The 12943-nt window shown below is 35.2% G+C and overlaps 1 protein-coding gene across 1 annotated transcript; it reads right to left on the bottom strand.

Annotated features, from left to right (window-relative positions):
• Positions 1–831: 831 nt before the first annotated feature.
• LOC109151977 lies at positions 832–1984 on the bottom strand. Its single transcript, XM_019299568.1, has 2 exons — positions 987–1984; positions 832–859 (listed from the first exon to the last, which is right to left on the bottom strand). The coding sequence occupies exons 1-2, from the start codon at positions 1982–1984 to the stop codon at positions 832–834; spliced, it is 1026 nt and encodes a 341-aa protein (XP_019155113.1).
• Positions 1985–12943: the final 10959 nt, after the last annotated feature.

Raw genomic sequence — 12943 nt, 5'->3', positions numbered from 1 at the left:
AGACCATATTACCAAAGCCGTGCACAAGATGTTTTGCCTCATCTTTAGTTCTCATAAGGTGAACTCGTGTCACTCTATTGTAATCATCTACAATTGTGAGAAAATATTGATGTCCAAACAAGGTTTTGACATGATAAGGGCCCCAGATATCCACATGAATAAGATGGAAACAGGCAGTAGTAGAAGATTGGCTAGCATGAAAAGGTAATCTTTTCTGTTTGGCCAAATGGCAACAATCACATATAGTCTCCTTTCCAGTAGTTACATTTACATTTAAAGTCTCTAGAACTCTTATTTTTGCATGAGAAGCATGTTCTGACCTTACATGCCAGATATTACTTGTAACAGAATTCACTAAAGGTCTACAAACTAGAGAAGGAGTTCCTGCCCCAGCTAGGTGATACAGACCATCTTTTAGCTCAGTTGTGCCAATCATCTTCCCAAGGATTGTGTCCTGTATTATACACTTGTTAGAATGCATCAACACTTGATAGCTTGAAGTTCTGACCAATTCACCTATAGAGATTAGGTTGTACTGGAAAACTGGGACACACAAGACACCCCTCAACACAAGTAAATCTGATAGATGTACAGAACCAATATAGGTAATTGCAGCTCTATTTCCATTTGGCAGAGAAACATATTTTCCATAAGTTCTATTGGGATTGGTAAGAAGACTTTTATCACATACTATGTGATGTGTAGCACCACTATCAATAATCCACACATTTGTAGAGTTGAGAGTGTGCTTACCTTATCCTTCTGTGCCTGGAACAAAATTTGCAGATATGATGTTGGCCTGGGGTACTTGGGATGTCATACCAGGGCTGCTTATCTCCAGGGGAGTGTTCTTTTCCCTCTGCATGAATTCAAGAAACTCAAGGTACTTCTTGTATCCATCTTGGTTGACAGAATGAGTAGGCATTTCCTTGGAGTTGCTTTGAATCTGATTTGCAGATCCAACATTCTTTCCTCTATGTTTCCACCTTGGAGGATAGCCATGTTTCTTGTAGCACTTGTCGATGGAGTGTCCTGTGAATCCACAATAGCTACACACCACCTTTGGTTTGTTGTTTGAGTACTGTCTATCTCCTCTAGTAAGCATGGCACTGCCTGTTTGGTTATCAGCAGAATGCCCAAGAAAACTGATGGGATTGTTAAGGCTTGTATAAAACTGCCTTTCTTGTTGAGAGATCATAGAAAAAGCCTCTCCTGCATCTGGCAATGGTCTCATCAACATTATTTGATTCCTTGTCCCAGTGTACTTATCATCAAGGCCAATAAGAAAAGCACACAACATGTCATTTTCAAAATTTGTCACAGCTTTGCCTATATAGTTGTCACTGCATTTGCATTTCTGAGGGCAAATGCAGGCAGGTGCAGGTCTCAAAATGGATAGCTCATCCCAAAGCAATTTTAATCTAGTAAAATACTCATTTACAGTACTACTATCTTGCTTTGTTTGATAAATTCTTGCCTGAATTTTTGCTATTCTGAACACAGCTTGCTTGCTGAATCTTTTCTGTAGGTCTAGCCACACTCCTTCTGCTGTATCAATCCAAAGAACGCTTCGAGCAATGGTTGGAGAGAGCACACGAGCAATCCAGGTCACAACCATGTTGTTGCAACGCTCCCAAAAAAAGAATTTCCGGTCATCTGAGCTAGGCATCTTGATCATACCGTTCACGAATCCGAGTTTGTTCTTGGATGAGAGAGCAATCTTCATTGTTCTCGCCCACTCATGATAATTGCTTCCGTCCAACACAGATGAGACCAGTTCCAGCGCCGGGCTCTCATTTGCGTGGAGGAAATACAGACTGGTGCTATCACTCGGATCGAAGTGGACTGAATTCGCAACATTTGTTGAAGTCGCTGTGGGATTAGGGTTTGGAATTGGGATCGGATTTTCTGTAGCAATTGGGTGCGTCAACGAGCTAGAAGATTGTTGCCGATTGGTGTTAACAGATGGTAATGCCCACGACATTGATAAGCGTCAATGGGGCTCTGATACCATTATAAGATTTGGAAGAGAGGATTTGGTTGATCAGAAAGTAGAAGAAACAATTTTCATTATTACATTAACAGCAGGAAAGGAGAGTATATGTACAGGGAGGAAGATGAGCTAAACAGAATGTAACAAACTAACAGACTTAGCAAAATATAACTAACTAAACTGTCTTCTTGACTTTGTGTTTGACTTGGCAGCAGTAGCATTCTCTAATAAATTGTGGGGACCATTTGAAATATTTTCTAACTTAGAAGTGTTGCTCATTGAGGCTACAAATCTCCAGAAATGGGTGGTCAAGAGTACCAATTTCCCAAAACTAAGTTGTCTAATCCTAAGACGTTGTTATCGTTTGGAAGAGATCTTATTTGAAGTTAGATATATTGACAGCCTAGAGACAATTAAGGTGGAGCAGTGTTCCCCTTATGTTGCCGGTGTAGCCATGAAGATTCTGGAGGAGCGAAAGTGGCTTCGGAAAGAGTCAAACGACCCTTGGGAGGCGTACAATATCAGGAAAGCTCGCCTAATTCGAGTTGATGCTTTCTATACGCCACTTACTGTTGTTGTCGACGACGTGATTCATGATGTTAGCTAGCTAGCTAGGTATGTGTTTCTTTTCTCTTCAATTATATTATTGTTTGTTTTATTTGCCAAATCTGTTTAAAATAAATATCTTCTTCAATTCTCATGTGGTTTTATATATGTTCTCCATTTTGCATTGTTTTTTTCAGTGATGGGGCGAATTCATATGATGAATCACAGGATTACTGCCAATTGCCATTATATTGTATTAGAAATAATGATGTGCCGAGGTTAGATGCTAATAATTTCTTACCAAGTCTATCCTTAATATTTTTTCTGTTGTTAATTTTACCATCATTACATAAAATACAAAGACATATATGTGTATACATGTAGTTTATATAAATATGGTATTTAAAAATAAAATAAAATATCTGTATACATGTAGTTTGTATAAATATGGTATAATTTAACAATAATTATAATTTTTAATTAAAAATTTAATCATTTTTCCAAAAGAGTTTTGTTTTTCAATTAATTTGTGGGAGAAGAATTAATTTGTATCTTATATCATATGGATGCTGCGGTTTTTGTTGATGGCGCAGGATATGGGGCGGTAATTCGTGATCATGGCGGTAGGTTCGTCGCAGCCCGGAGCGGAAGGTTGATATGTCTCCAGGATCCTTATCTCGCTGAGGTAATAACTGTCAAGGAAGCACTAACTTCGTTAAAATGGCGCGAGAACAACAGTTTCATAGTCGAGTAGTCTGATTGATTAAGTTTCTGTGTCAATTTTAATTCGCTTTCGTTGGATCTTCCGTATGTAGGTTTAATTATTAGGCAATGTTGTTTGATTGCTAGTGATATTGGGAACATGTCTGTTCGCCATGTCAAAAGGTTAGCGAATCAGGTAGCTGGCACGAGCAACTGGTTCATTGGTCCTTGGGTCTTGGAACTCTTCACCACCCAGTTGTATTTCACACATATTAATTAATTAATTAATGCATTCTGGTAGTTTGGTGTTCAAAATGGCACCTCGATCTGTAGGTCTCTCAAATAGGAGGTCACAGATTCGAACAATACTATATTGTAATAGAGTCAATATTACTCAAGAAAACAAAGAGATAACTATTGAAATTTATGTTTAAACTATCCAAATTAATTATTTTAGTATATAGTAATTAACTCTTTTTATATTAATTTTTATTTTTTGAAAGGATATTAGTTTTTATTTAAATTTATATATATTCAAATTTGCTAGGCCCCCGCCAAGGCCCGCGGGGCGGCCGCTCTTAGGCCCATATTTTGGAGGGATTTTCAGTTCGCTCCTGCCATATGGCAGGCCCCACCCTACCGGCTCGTTTCGACAGCCTACATTAATGTTTTTGCATAACATTGTTAATCCCTTAAGTTATGAACAAGAGCGATAAAAACAGGCTTTAATTTATTTGCCGCCTCGCCCCACCCCTCCCACGGGCTTTATTTGCTGGCTCGCCCCACCCTTCCCCTATATAGGCAGGTGTGGGTTTCGATTTTAGAGGACCACTTCACTTGGCCCGTCAGCCTAGGTGGGGCGGTCCTAAGTTTGGCCCACCTATATATATTTGTTTTAATAGAAATATATTATTATGTATAATGATTTTTGAATTTTGGGGTAGCTTGTATTGATATTCTAGGATTATGAGGTCTATGGATTGAATCTTATCAATAGTACTAGTTTTTTACGCGCATTGCGCAAATGGATAATGCCCACTGATTATTTTTATATAAGTACTTCAAAGTATATCAATGCAAGATTATAAATGAGATTTTCATTTTCAAAATATATATTTAATGAGTAAGTTAAGAATAATCTATACTATTAAGGTTTGTATAATATTATAAAATAGTGTAATACAATTCCTTATAGAATATATTATTTTCTACTTTCCTATTCGTACTACAATTCTATATCAAAATTCCTAATTTTATGAAAATTGGAAAAGAATCCGTTATTAATAATCTATACTCTATACTATTATTAAAAACAAAATCTTCCATTTTAACTTTTTACCCAAACACTTAATAATAATAAGATTAGCAGTAAAAAATGAAAAATGAGAAAGAATCCGTAATTCGAGAATCCATAATGTTCTAAAATTATTTCTACCATTATTTTACTATTAATTTAATAAATATGAATGAAATTGCACCGTGAATCTTGAAATCAAAAAGTAATGTATTTTTACTTGTTTTTAAGTTAAGCACCAGTTACGTTCATTAATTAAACTTGGTTAAACAAATATAAATAATGAAGACAGAAAGCATAAACGAAAGTAAAAACACAAAGAAATTGTTACGCAGTTCGGAGCTCCTTCTCCTACATCTGCGGGGCACTCCACGTCTACCCAATCCACTATAGATGTTCACCAAAAGGAGTATTACAATGCAAGAGGTAAATACATATGGCCTCGAGCCTTTACCACTACCACTCTTTCTAACACCTATCCAGGACTGACACACGTATGCCAGAACAATATTCACAAGATGCTTCAGCAGTACCACGTACAAAACATGTATTACAGATTTAAATCTTCTTAATAATTAAATAACATAGCATATTAAATTAGGAAGCTTTGTAAGGAAAGTGTGCACTCAGAATTGTAGTCTCAAAATTAGCAAGTTTCCCTTTTGATGTGCTTTCCTTTTATACGCTTCACCTTCCACTTTCTTGATCCACATTATGTGTTGTACATGTGATTCAAACATCCTTAGCCACTCATTCTTTAGTAATCTCTGACTTGCATTTTGAATCCTTCTTCATGAGAAAATCTCCACCACAAATTGATTTTGGTCAAAAAGATTAACTAAATAATAATACTACTAAATAATATAAACTAATAAATCAATCTAATAAATTAAACTAATTAATTAGCCAAATTAATGTGTACTAATTTGTACACTTACAATCTCCCCCTTTGGCAATTTATTTGGTAAAACTACAGTATCAATATACTCTGGGAAATAACAGAATTTTATTTTATTAACGTCCCGTAGTATACGTACTGAACAACAGGATAAAATAAATTACAGTTGGGAATTTAATTCTTTTGGACCATAGACCACTTGTGTGTGGGATTTAATTATTTAGACCTTGTTGGTTGTTGACTGACTTCACAAATTTCACATATATATATTATGCTGCCAGTAATCCATGCATGTCATAAGTTAAGAGTGTACCAAACATACCATTCAAGTCACACTGACGTCGTTTACTTTCGACTACTCCCCCTAACTTAGTGCTATTTATTTTCAATAAACCAGTTACCAAAAATATTAAACCACCAAAATTACCAAGAATTACCAAACAACCAACTTACCAAATAAACTCCCTTATAGACTGTACATATCTTCTTGACTGGAGATACGGTTCATGGTCCATAAGGAAATTCAACACGCACTAATTAGATTGACAATTAAATTAGCCAATACAAATGGGTTTTTAATGTGTATCATTTGTACACTTACAATCATCTCCCCCTTTGGCAATTCAAATGCCAAAAACTAAGACATCTATACTTAGGGCAAACAAAAGATAGTAAACATGAGTTTTATTAACAAATAGCCCATAGTATATCTGTTTGACAAGATACTACAAGTACGAGTTTAATTATTGAATTACCTTGGCCTGTGAACCGTAGCTCCTTTCCCAAATAAGTCCCATTCAATTCACTGTAAGAGGAGTCAAAACTGTAGATTGTTTCATCCAAAGATAATCCCAGTATAGTCCATCATAATATTATTAGAAATTTGTCGATTGTTTCATCCAAAGATAATCCCAGTATAGTCCATCATAATATTATCAGAAATTTGTAGATTGTTTCATCCAAAGATAATCCAATCCATAATGCAACCGAGACCCTTATACCAAAATAGAATCCATAATCCATTCATGCCAAATACTAAACATAACAGATTCCATATTCCAGAATTAACAAAAACTCCCCCTTATTCCAACCATACTCCCCCTTAGTATATACTCCCCCCCTTTTTGCCAATAAATTGACAAAGGTGAATATCTATATTAGTGGATTGAGTCTGACGGAGTGCCCTATTGGATTGGACCTGCACAAGAAAATTAGAAACAAGAAACGCAGAACTAGATAACAATTAAATAACAAATAAGCACCTATAGACACGAATATCTAGTTGGAGCAGTTAACGTAAACAGAGCATACCCAAGTAGTAAGCACATTCAGATAAAGCTCATTCAGATGAAACACATTTACGTACATATTCATATAGAGCAAAGTCAAGCACAGATTCATACCAGATAGCACGGTAAAACACACAACAAAACAAGCACGGTCATGTAAAGCATATTCAACCAGAGATTCAACTAAAGCAACATCAGGCACAAACTCATATAAATCACTTTCAGGCAATAATTCATAACAGTTAGCAAAATAAGTACACAAGCAAACACAGATACGGTCAAGACCGGTCCAACAAAAAAAAAACATTCACATAGTAACAAAGGAGAGTACAAATATTAAACAAATTGCATCAAAAGTTCATCAAGTAACCATAGAGAATTCAAAGATGCAACATAGAAACACCAATAAAATAACTTAAGCAAAAAATATGTTTATCAGTTAAAAGCACTCAAAACAGCGCAAGTATAATATTTAGAAAACGCATCAACCGTCAAGAACAAAACACAAAGAATCAAACCGCAATTTAGAGTAGTAGGTAACGAAAAGGACTAAATGCGAGAAAATTAAAAAAAAAAATTGGAATAGAGGACCAATCAATCATAGAGAGACACATGCACAAAAAGACATAGATGCAATGCGAGGGCATGTAGGAACTGAACCATTAATTCAAAAGGTAAATTCTCTTATTCTGAAACAGATTCTATCACAGATGAAGAATATTACATTGGCAAAGATGAAGAAATGTCAAGATTTGATAAATGCAAGGATATTGAAGTAGAGGGAACCAAATTAGGTAAACAAACACATAAAAACTTAGCTTTAGACATATGAATATTTGCAGGTATTTCACAGGACACATTAGACAATAACACCCTAAAAACATTCAAGGAATTAACAAAAGGAATTAGAGAGTAATGAACCTGTAGACCTTATCACCAAAGATGATGGCAAAATTAATTTTGAAGATGGATGATCTATTGTGGATGCGTGTTGGGATATCAATGTCGTCTTGATCAGTGTCAGATTCTGATTCTGGTTCTGGGACAGGTTCAAATGGCGTTGGTGATGGCGTAGGTGACTCTGGATCTGGTTCAGGAGTTTCAGGATCAGGAGTTTCAAATTATGTCACTGACTCAGGTTGTGAATACCAATATCATTCGGTTGATCATCAATTACAACATTTGTAGACTCCATGATGGTCTTGGTCACTTTGTTGTATACACGATATGCACTGCTGTTCGTTGAATAACCGAAAAAGATCCCGTCGTCGCTTTTTGGTTCAAATTTTGCAACAGTATTTCTATCCTTCAAAATAAAACATCATGAGCAAAAAATATGAAAATATGTAACGTTCGGCTTCTTACCTTTCCATAATTCGTATGGGGTTTGTGTTGTGCCGAGACGAAGATAGACGCAGTTGATGATGTGACATGAAGTGTTTACAGCCTCTGCCTAGAACTTTTGAGGTAATCCTTTGGCGCTGAATACTCGTGTTTATGGTATATTGAGTTGGATGAAATGATTTGGTCAGTTTCCCAGCTTGGCAGGCACCACAAATGGTTGATTCAACATTCATCTTGGGTAACACCTTCTATCTTGGTTAGTTTATCAAGTAGTCTGTAACTCAGATGCCCTAGTTTTTGGTGTCATAGCTCAGCTTCATCTATGCTGGTCCTGCAATAGAAGATGTGTTAGTTATAATATAACAATTGTCAATTGACCTTTTACCTTCCATAACGCATTGATTTGTTTTGTCCAGGACACTGCAGTTGTTTTTTGTGAAGCACACGTTCCAGTTTTGGTTACATACTTGACTTATACTTATGAGATTTGCGTGAAGTCCACTGACTAGCAAAACTTTGTCCAACTTTGGTAAGCCAGCTACATTGAGTGTGCCTATGCCAGTAACCTGACCTTTAATGTCGTCGCCAAAGGTAACTTTACCTTTACTGGTGTTTACGTTACTTAGAAATTTGGCATTTCCTGTCACGTGCCGGGAACAACCGCTGTCAAAATATCATTTCTCTTCTCTTCCTGCACTTTTAGTGTGAAACGAAACACACGATATATAGTCAGTCTTTTTAACCCAAATTTGTTTAGTGAAGGGTTGTATGTTCTTGTGCCTGAACTTCACGATTCTTTGATCCTTGTAGAAGTAGTAGCATTCAGGTCTGGTATGACCTCGTAACCTGCAATAGTGGCAAACAGGGTTATATAGTTTATAATGTAGCTTATTTGCGGTTACTTTACCATAGGAGCGTTTCATTGTGCTGGATTCAGGGATGTCCTCTGGGTCAGGTCCAGACGCTTTGACAAATACTGTTTTATCTTTGGAGTTACTTCCAGTGAAGCCCAAACCAACTTTTGCAGAAGATTTTCTTACGGAATCAAGAATTTTATCAAGTGTTGAAGTGGTATCCATCATTTGGATTTGTCGTTTGTAGGTGCTGAACTTCTGTTTCAAGGTCTGTACTTCTTGCTGGAGTTTTTCTTCTCGGTCGGCTGCCTCCTTCAGTAGTACATTGCCAGTTTGTACTTTGTTTTGTAATTTTTCTTCTCGGTTAGCTGCTTCTTTAAGTAGAACATTCCTATCTGCTACTTGAGTTTGATATACTTTACTAGCATTGGTTACAATCTCTATCTCACTAGCTAATTTGCAGTTTACTTTTCGTAGGGCTTCCCGTTTGGGATACAACTTATTAAACTCAGCTTCAAAAGATAAAGTATTTAGTTCCAAGTCTTCTGCGGAGACATATTCACCACGCTCTGAGTCAGCTTCTTCAACGGATTCTGAACAGCCAGTAACACGTGCCGTAAATGCAACAAAGTTACCCGAGATTTCTTCGACATCCGATCCAGTTGTTTCAACGTCAGGCTCGTCATCACTCCAGGTAATGGCTGACATAGATTTTTTGCGCCGAAGGTAGGTAGCACACTCAGCTTGTACATGTCCAAAGCCATCGCACTCATAACACTTGATTCCTTTATTGTTGGATCTTTCTTTGGACTGTCCTAGACGTGAAACAAACTGTTTGAAGTTTGACGCATCTGTCATATGACCAGTTTTGGACGACGTTGCTCCCCTTTGTGAATTTCTGTTGCGCGAATTTTTGGATAGCTGTTTCAAAATTTTTGAAAACTGTTTAGTAAAAAACACAACTGTATCATCACTAGTTTCGTCTTAATCAGATACAACATTATTTTCTTCAGCAGCAAAGGCAACATTTGTTTTGTTTTTTCGTGTGATCAGTTAAGATTTCCATTTCATATGTTTTAAGATTTCCCATTAACTGAGTAACCGTTTTATTCTTCCAGCCATCATGCTCTTGGATGACTGTGACTTTCATTCGAAACCTGGGAGGTAAAGATCTCAGTATTTTCTTAACAAGCTTTGCTTGCAAGAATGGTTCACCAAGGACCATTGCACGATTCGCCAGTTCCTGTACACGTGTGTGAAAGTCGATGATTGTCTCATCTTCATTCATGCGAAGCTTTTCGAAGTCTGACTGGACCAGTTGCAGCTTTGATTGTTTCACCGATGTAGTTCCTTCGTAGGTTGACTCAAGAGCTTCCCAAGCACCTTTGGCTGAAGGAATACCTGCAACAATTGAAAACTGACTTTCATGCATAAGAGAGTAAATTGTGTCTAAAGATTTATCATTGTTCCCAGCGTTTTTTTTATCTCAGTTTGAGTCCACTCAGTCTCAGGCTTAGCTACTTCGGTTCCGTCAGTGCTGGAACTGGGTTTGGTGGGATGTGTCCAGCCTGACACCACAGACCGCCACACAGCTTCACCTTGAGCTTTTAGGTGCGTACGAGTACGAGCCTTCCAATAGGCGTACTTGTCGCCGGTTAACTGAGGAAGAATTTTAACATGATCCATTCTGTAACACTCAACAACCCGTGAGATTGAACAAATTAACAGAATAAAGAAAAACAATAAAGTCACTGAAAGCTTGAGTTCAAGATGCACGGAATAGCCAGATCGATAGACTAATAAATTAAGTCTGCTGGCTCTGATGCCAAATGAAATTGCACCTTGAATCTTGAAATCAAAAATTAATGTATTTTTACTTGTTTTTAAGTTAAGCACCAGTTACGTTCATTAATTAAACTTGGTTAAACAAATATAAATAATGAAGACAGAAAACATAAACGAAAGTAAAAACACAAAGAAATTGTTACGCAGTTCGGAGCTCCTTCTCCTACGTCTGCGGGGCACTCCACGTCTACCCAATCCACTATAGATGTTCACAAAAAGGAGTATTACAAGAGGTAAATACAGATGGCCTCCAGCCTTTACCACTACCACTCTTTCTAACACATATCCAGGACTGACACACGTATGCCAGAACAATCTTCACAAGATGCTTCAGCAGTACCACGTACAGAACATGTATTACAGATTTAAATCTTCTTAATAATTAAATAACATAGCATATTAAAATAGGAAGCTTTGTAAGGAAAGTATGCACTCAGAATTGTAGTCTCAAAATTAGCAAGTTTCCCTTTTGATGTGCTTTCCTTTTATACGCTTCACCTTCCACTTTCTTGATCCACTTTATGTGTTGCACATGTGATTCAAACATCCTTATCCACTCATTCTTTAGTAATCTCTGACTTGCATTTTGAATCCTTCTTCATGAGAAAATCTCCACCACAAATTGATCTTGGTAAAAAAGATTAACTAAATAATACTACTACTAAATAATACAAACTAATAAATCAATCTAATAAATTAAACTAATAAATTAGCTAAATTAATGTGTACTAATTTGTACACTTACAATGAATATAAGGAAGATTTTGCAAAAAATAAAATTAAAATTACAGGGCGTTATTTTACTATTAATCTAATGAATATAAGGAAAATTTTGCAAAAGAAAAAAAAAGGAAAAGAATTGGTTATTAATAATCTATACCTCTATACTATATTACTAGTCGGGGGCACGCGCTTTGCGCGAAACGTCATGCCCAACAATCAATTAGTATGTTCTAATTTTTTATTTTTTATTTTTAAAACGAGTATGTTTTAATATAATTTTTAAATAATAATATATATAAACTTTAATAATTGTTATATGACAAAATAAATAAGAATACATAAATAAGTTATTTAGATACCAACATGATATATAAGAATTGAATTAGGAACATGCGGGAGGACATTAGATTTGGTTTTGACGGAGAGAATAGAGACTTTAACTAGAATAATGTAGTGATTTTCTAAAAAAAAAAAAAGTTAAAAAAATGAATGGAGTGTTGGAATGATGGAGACAAAAGAAGACAAAGATCACATCAAGGCAAAGAGGAAGAAGACAAAAAAGTAATGGTATAGGGGAGATTAAAAATAAAATCCTCCTTTTTAACCTTCTACCCAAACACTTAATAATAATAATGTTAGCAGTAAAAAAATGAAAAAGAATGTAATTCGAGAAGCCATAATGTTCTAAAATTATTTCTACGCGTTATTTTACTATATTAATCTAATGAATATGAATATAAGGAAGTTTTGCAAAAAAATAAAAAATAAAAAATTAATAATTTAAATTAAAATTATAGGCCGTTATTTTACTATTAATCAAATTAATCAATACATACTATTATTAAAAACAAAATCCTACTTTTTAAATTCCTTCCCAATATATAAAATAAAATATAAAAAAAAAAAAGTATTTCGCAACACTATATTGCTATACATACTGAATAACAATATATAAGTGTGGCTCAAGATTTTGCAATAATTGAGTACCAAATAATTAAATTAATGACATATAAATGAATCCAACAATATTAAACAATTAGTGTTAATTAAGGCAGATTATCACATTTATAGACTTATTTTAAAACCATATATCGCAAGATCAAGGATTTGCTTTAGAACTAAATTTGTGTGCATGTTTCCAATTTGTATATTTCATTGGTATTCAAGAGAATCCATACCTCCTCCAAGTCTTTGGTATAAGTTATTACATTCTTTGTATGTTGCTATTAGTTTAATATATTATCACAAACTTATAAAAAGATTGTCAATATGAAGTTACAATCTTTTTTTCCAGTGAATTAAAGTAAATGACTCACTAGGCTACTACCACATTTATTCTAATTTTACATTTTTGGAACTGTCAAAGTGAATATCTTATCTCTAAGTGAAACCAATATATATATATATATATATATATATATATATATATATATATATATATATATATATATATAT

Source organism: Ipomoea nil, unplaced genomic scaffold (genome assembly GCF_001879475.1).
Source record: "Ipomoea nil cultivar Tokyo-kokei standard unplaced genomic scaffold, Asagao_1.1 scaffold2338, whole genome shotgun sequence".
NCBI lineage: Eukaryota > Viridiplantae > Streptophyta > Magnoliopsida > Solanales > Convolvulaceae > Ipomoea > Ipomoea nil.
The sequence above is the reverse complement of the archived record's forward strand: the minus strand, read 5'-3'. Positions and strand labels throughout refer to the sequence as shown.

What these genes read in the sequence shown, in the direction of transcription:
- LOC109151977 (XM_019299568.1), bottom strand. Translation starts at nt 1,984, where the DNA reads ATGTCGTGGGCATTACCATCTGTTAACACCAATCGGCAACAATCTTCT. An exon ending in AAACATGGCTATCCTCCAAG is followed by an intron (nt 860 to 986) that starts GTGGAAACATAG and finishes GAATTCATGCAG; the next exon opens with AGGGAAAAGAACACTCCCCT.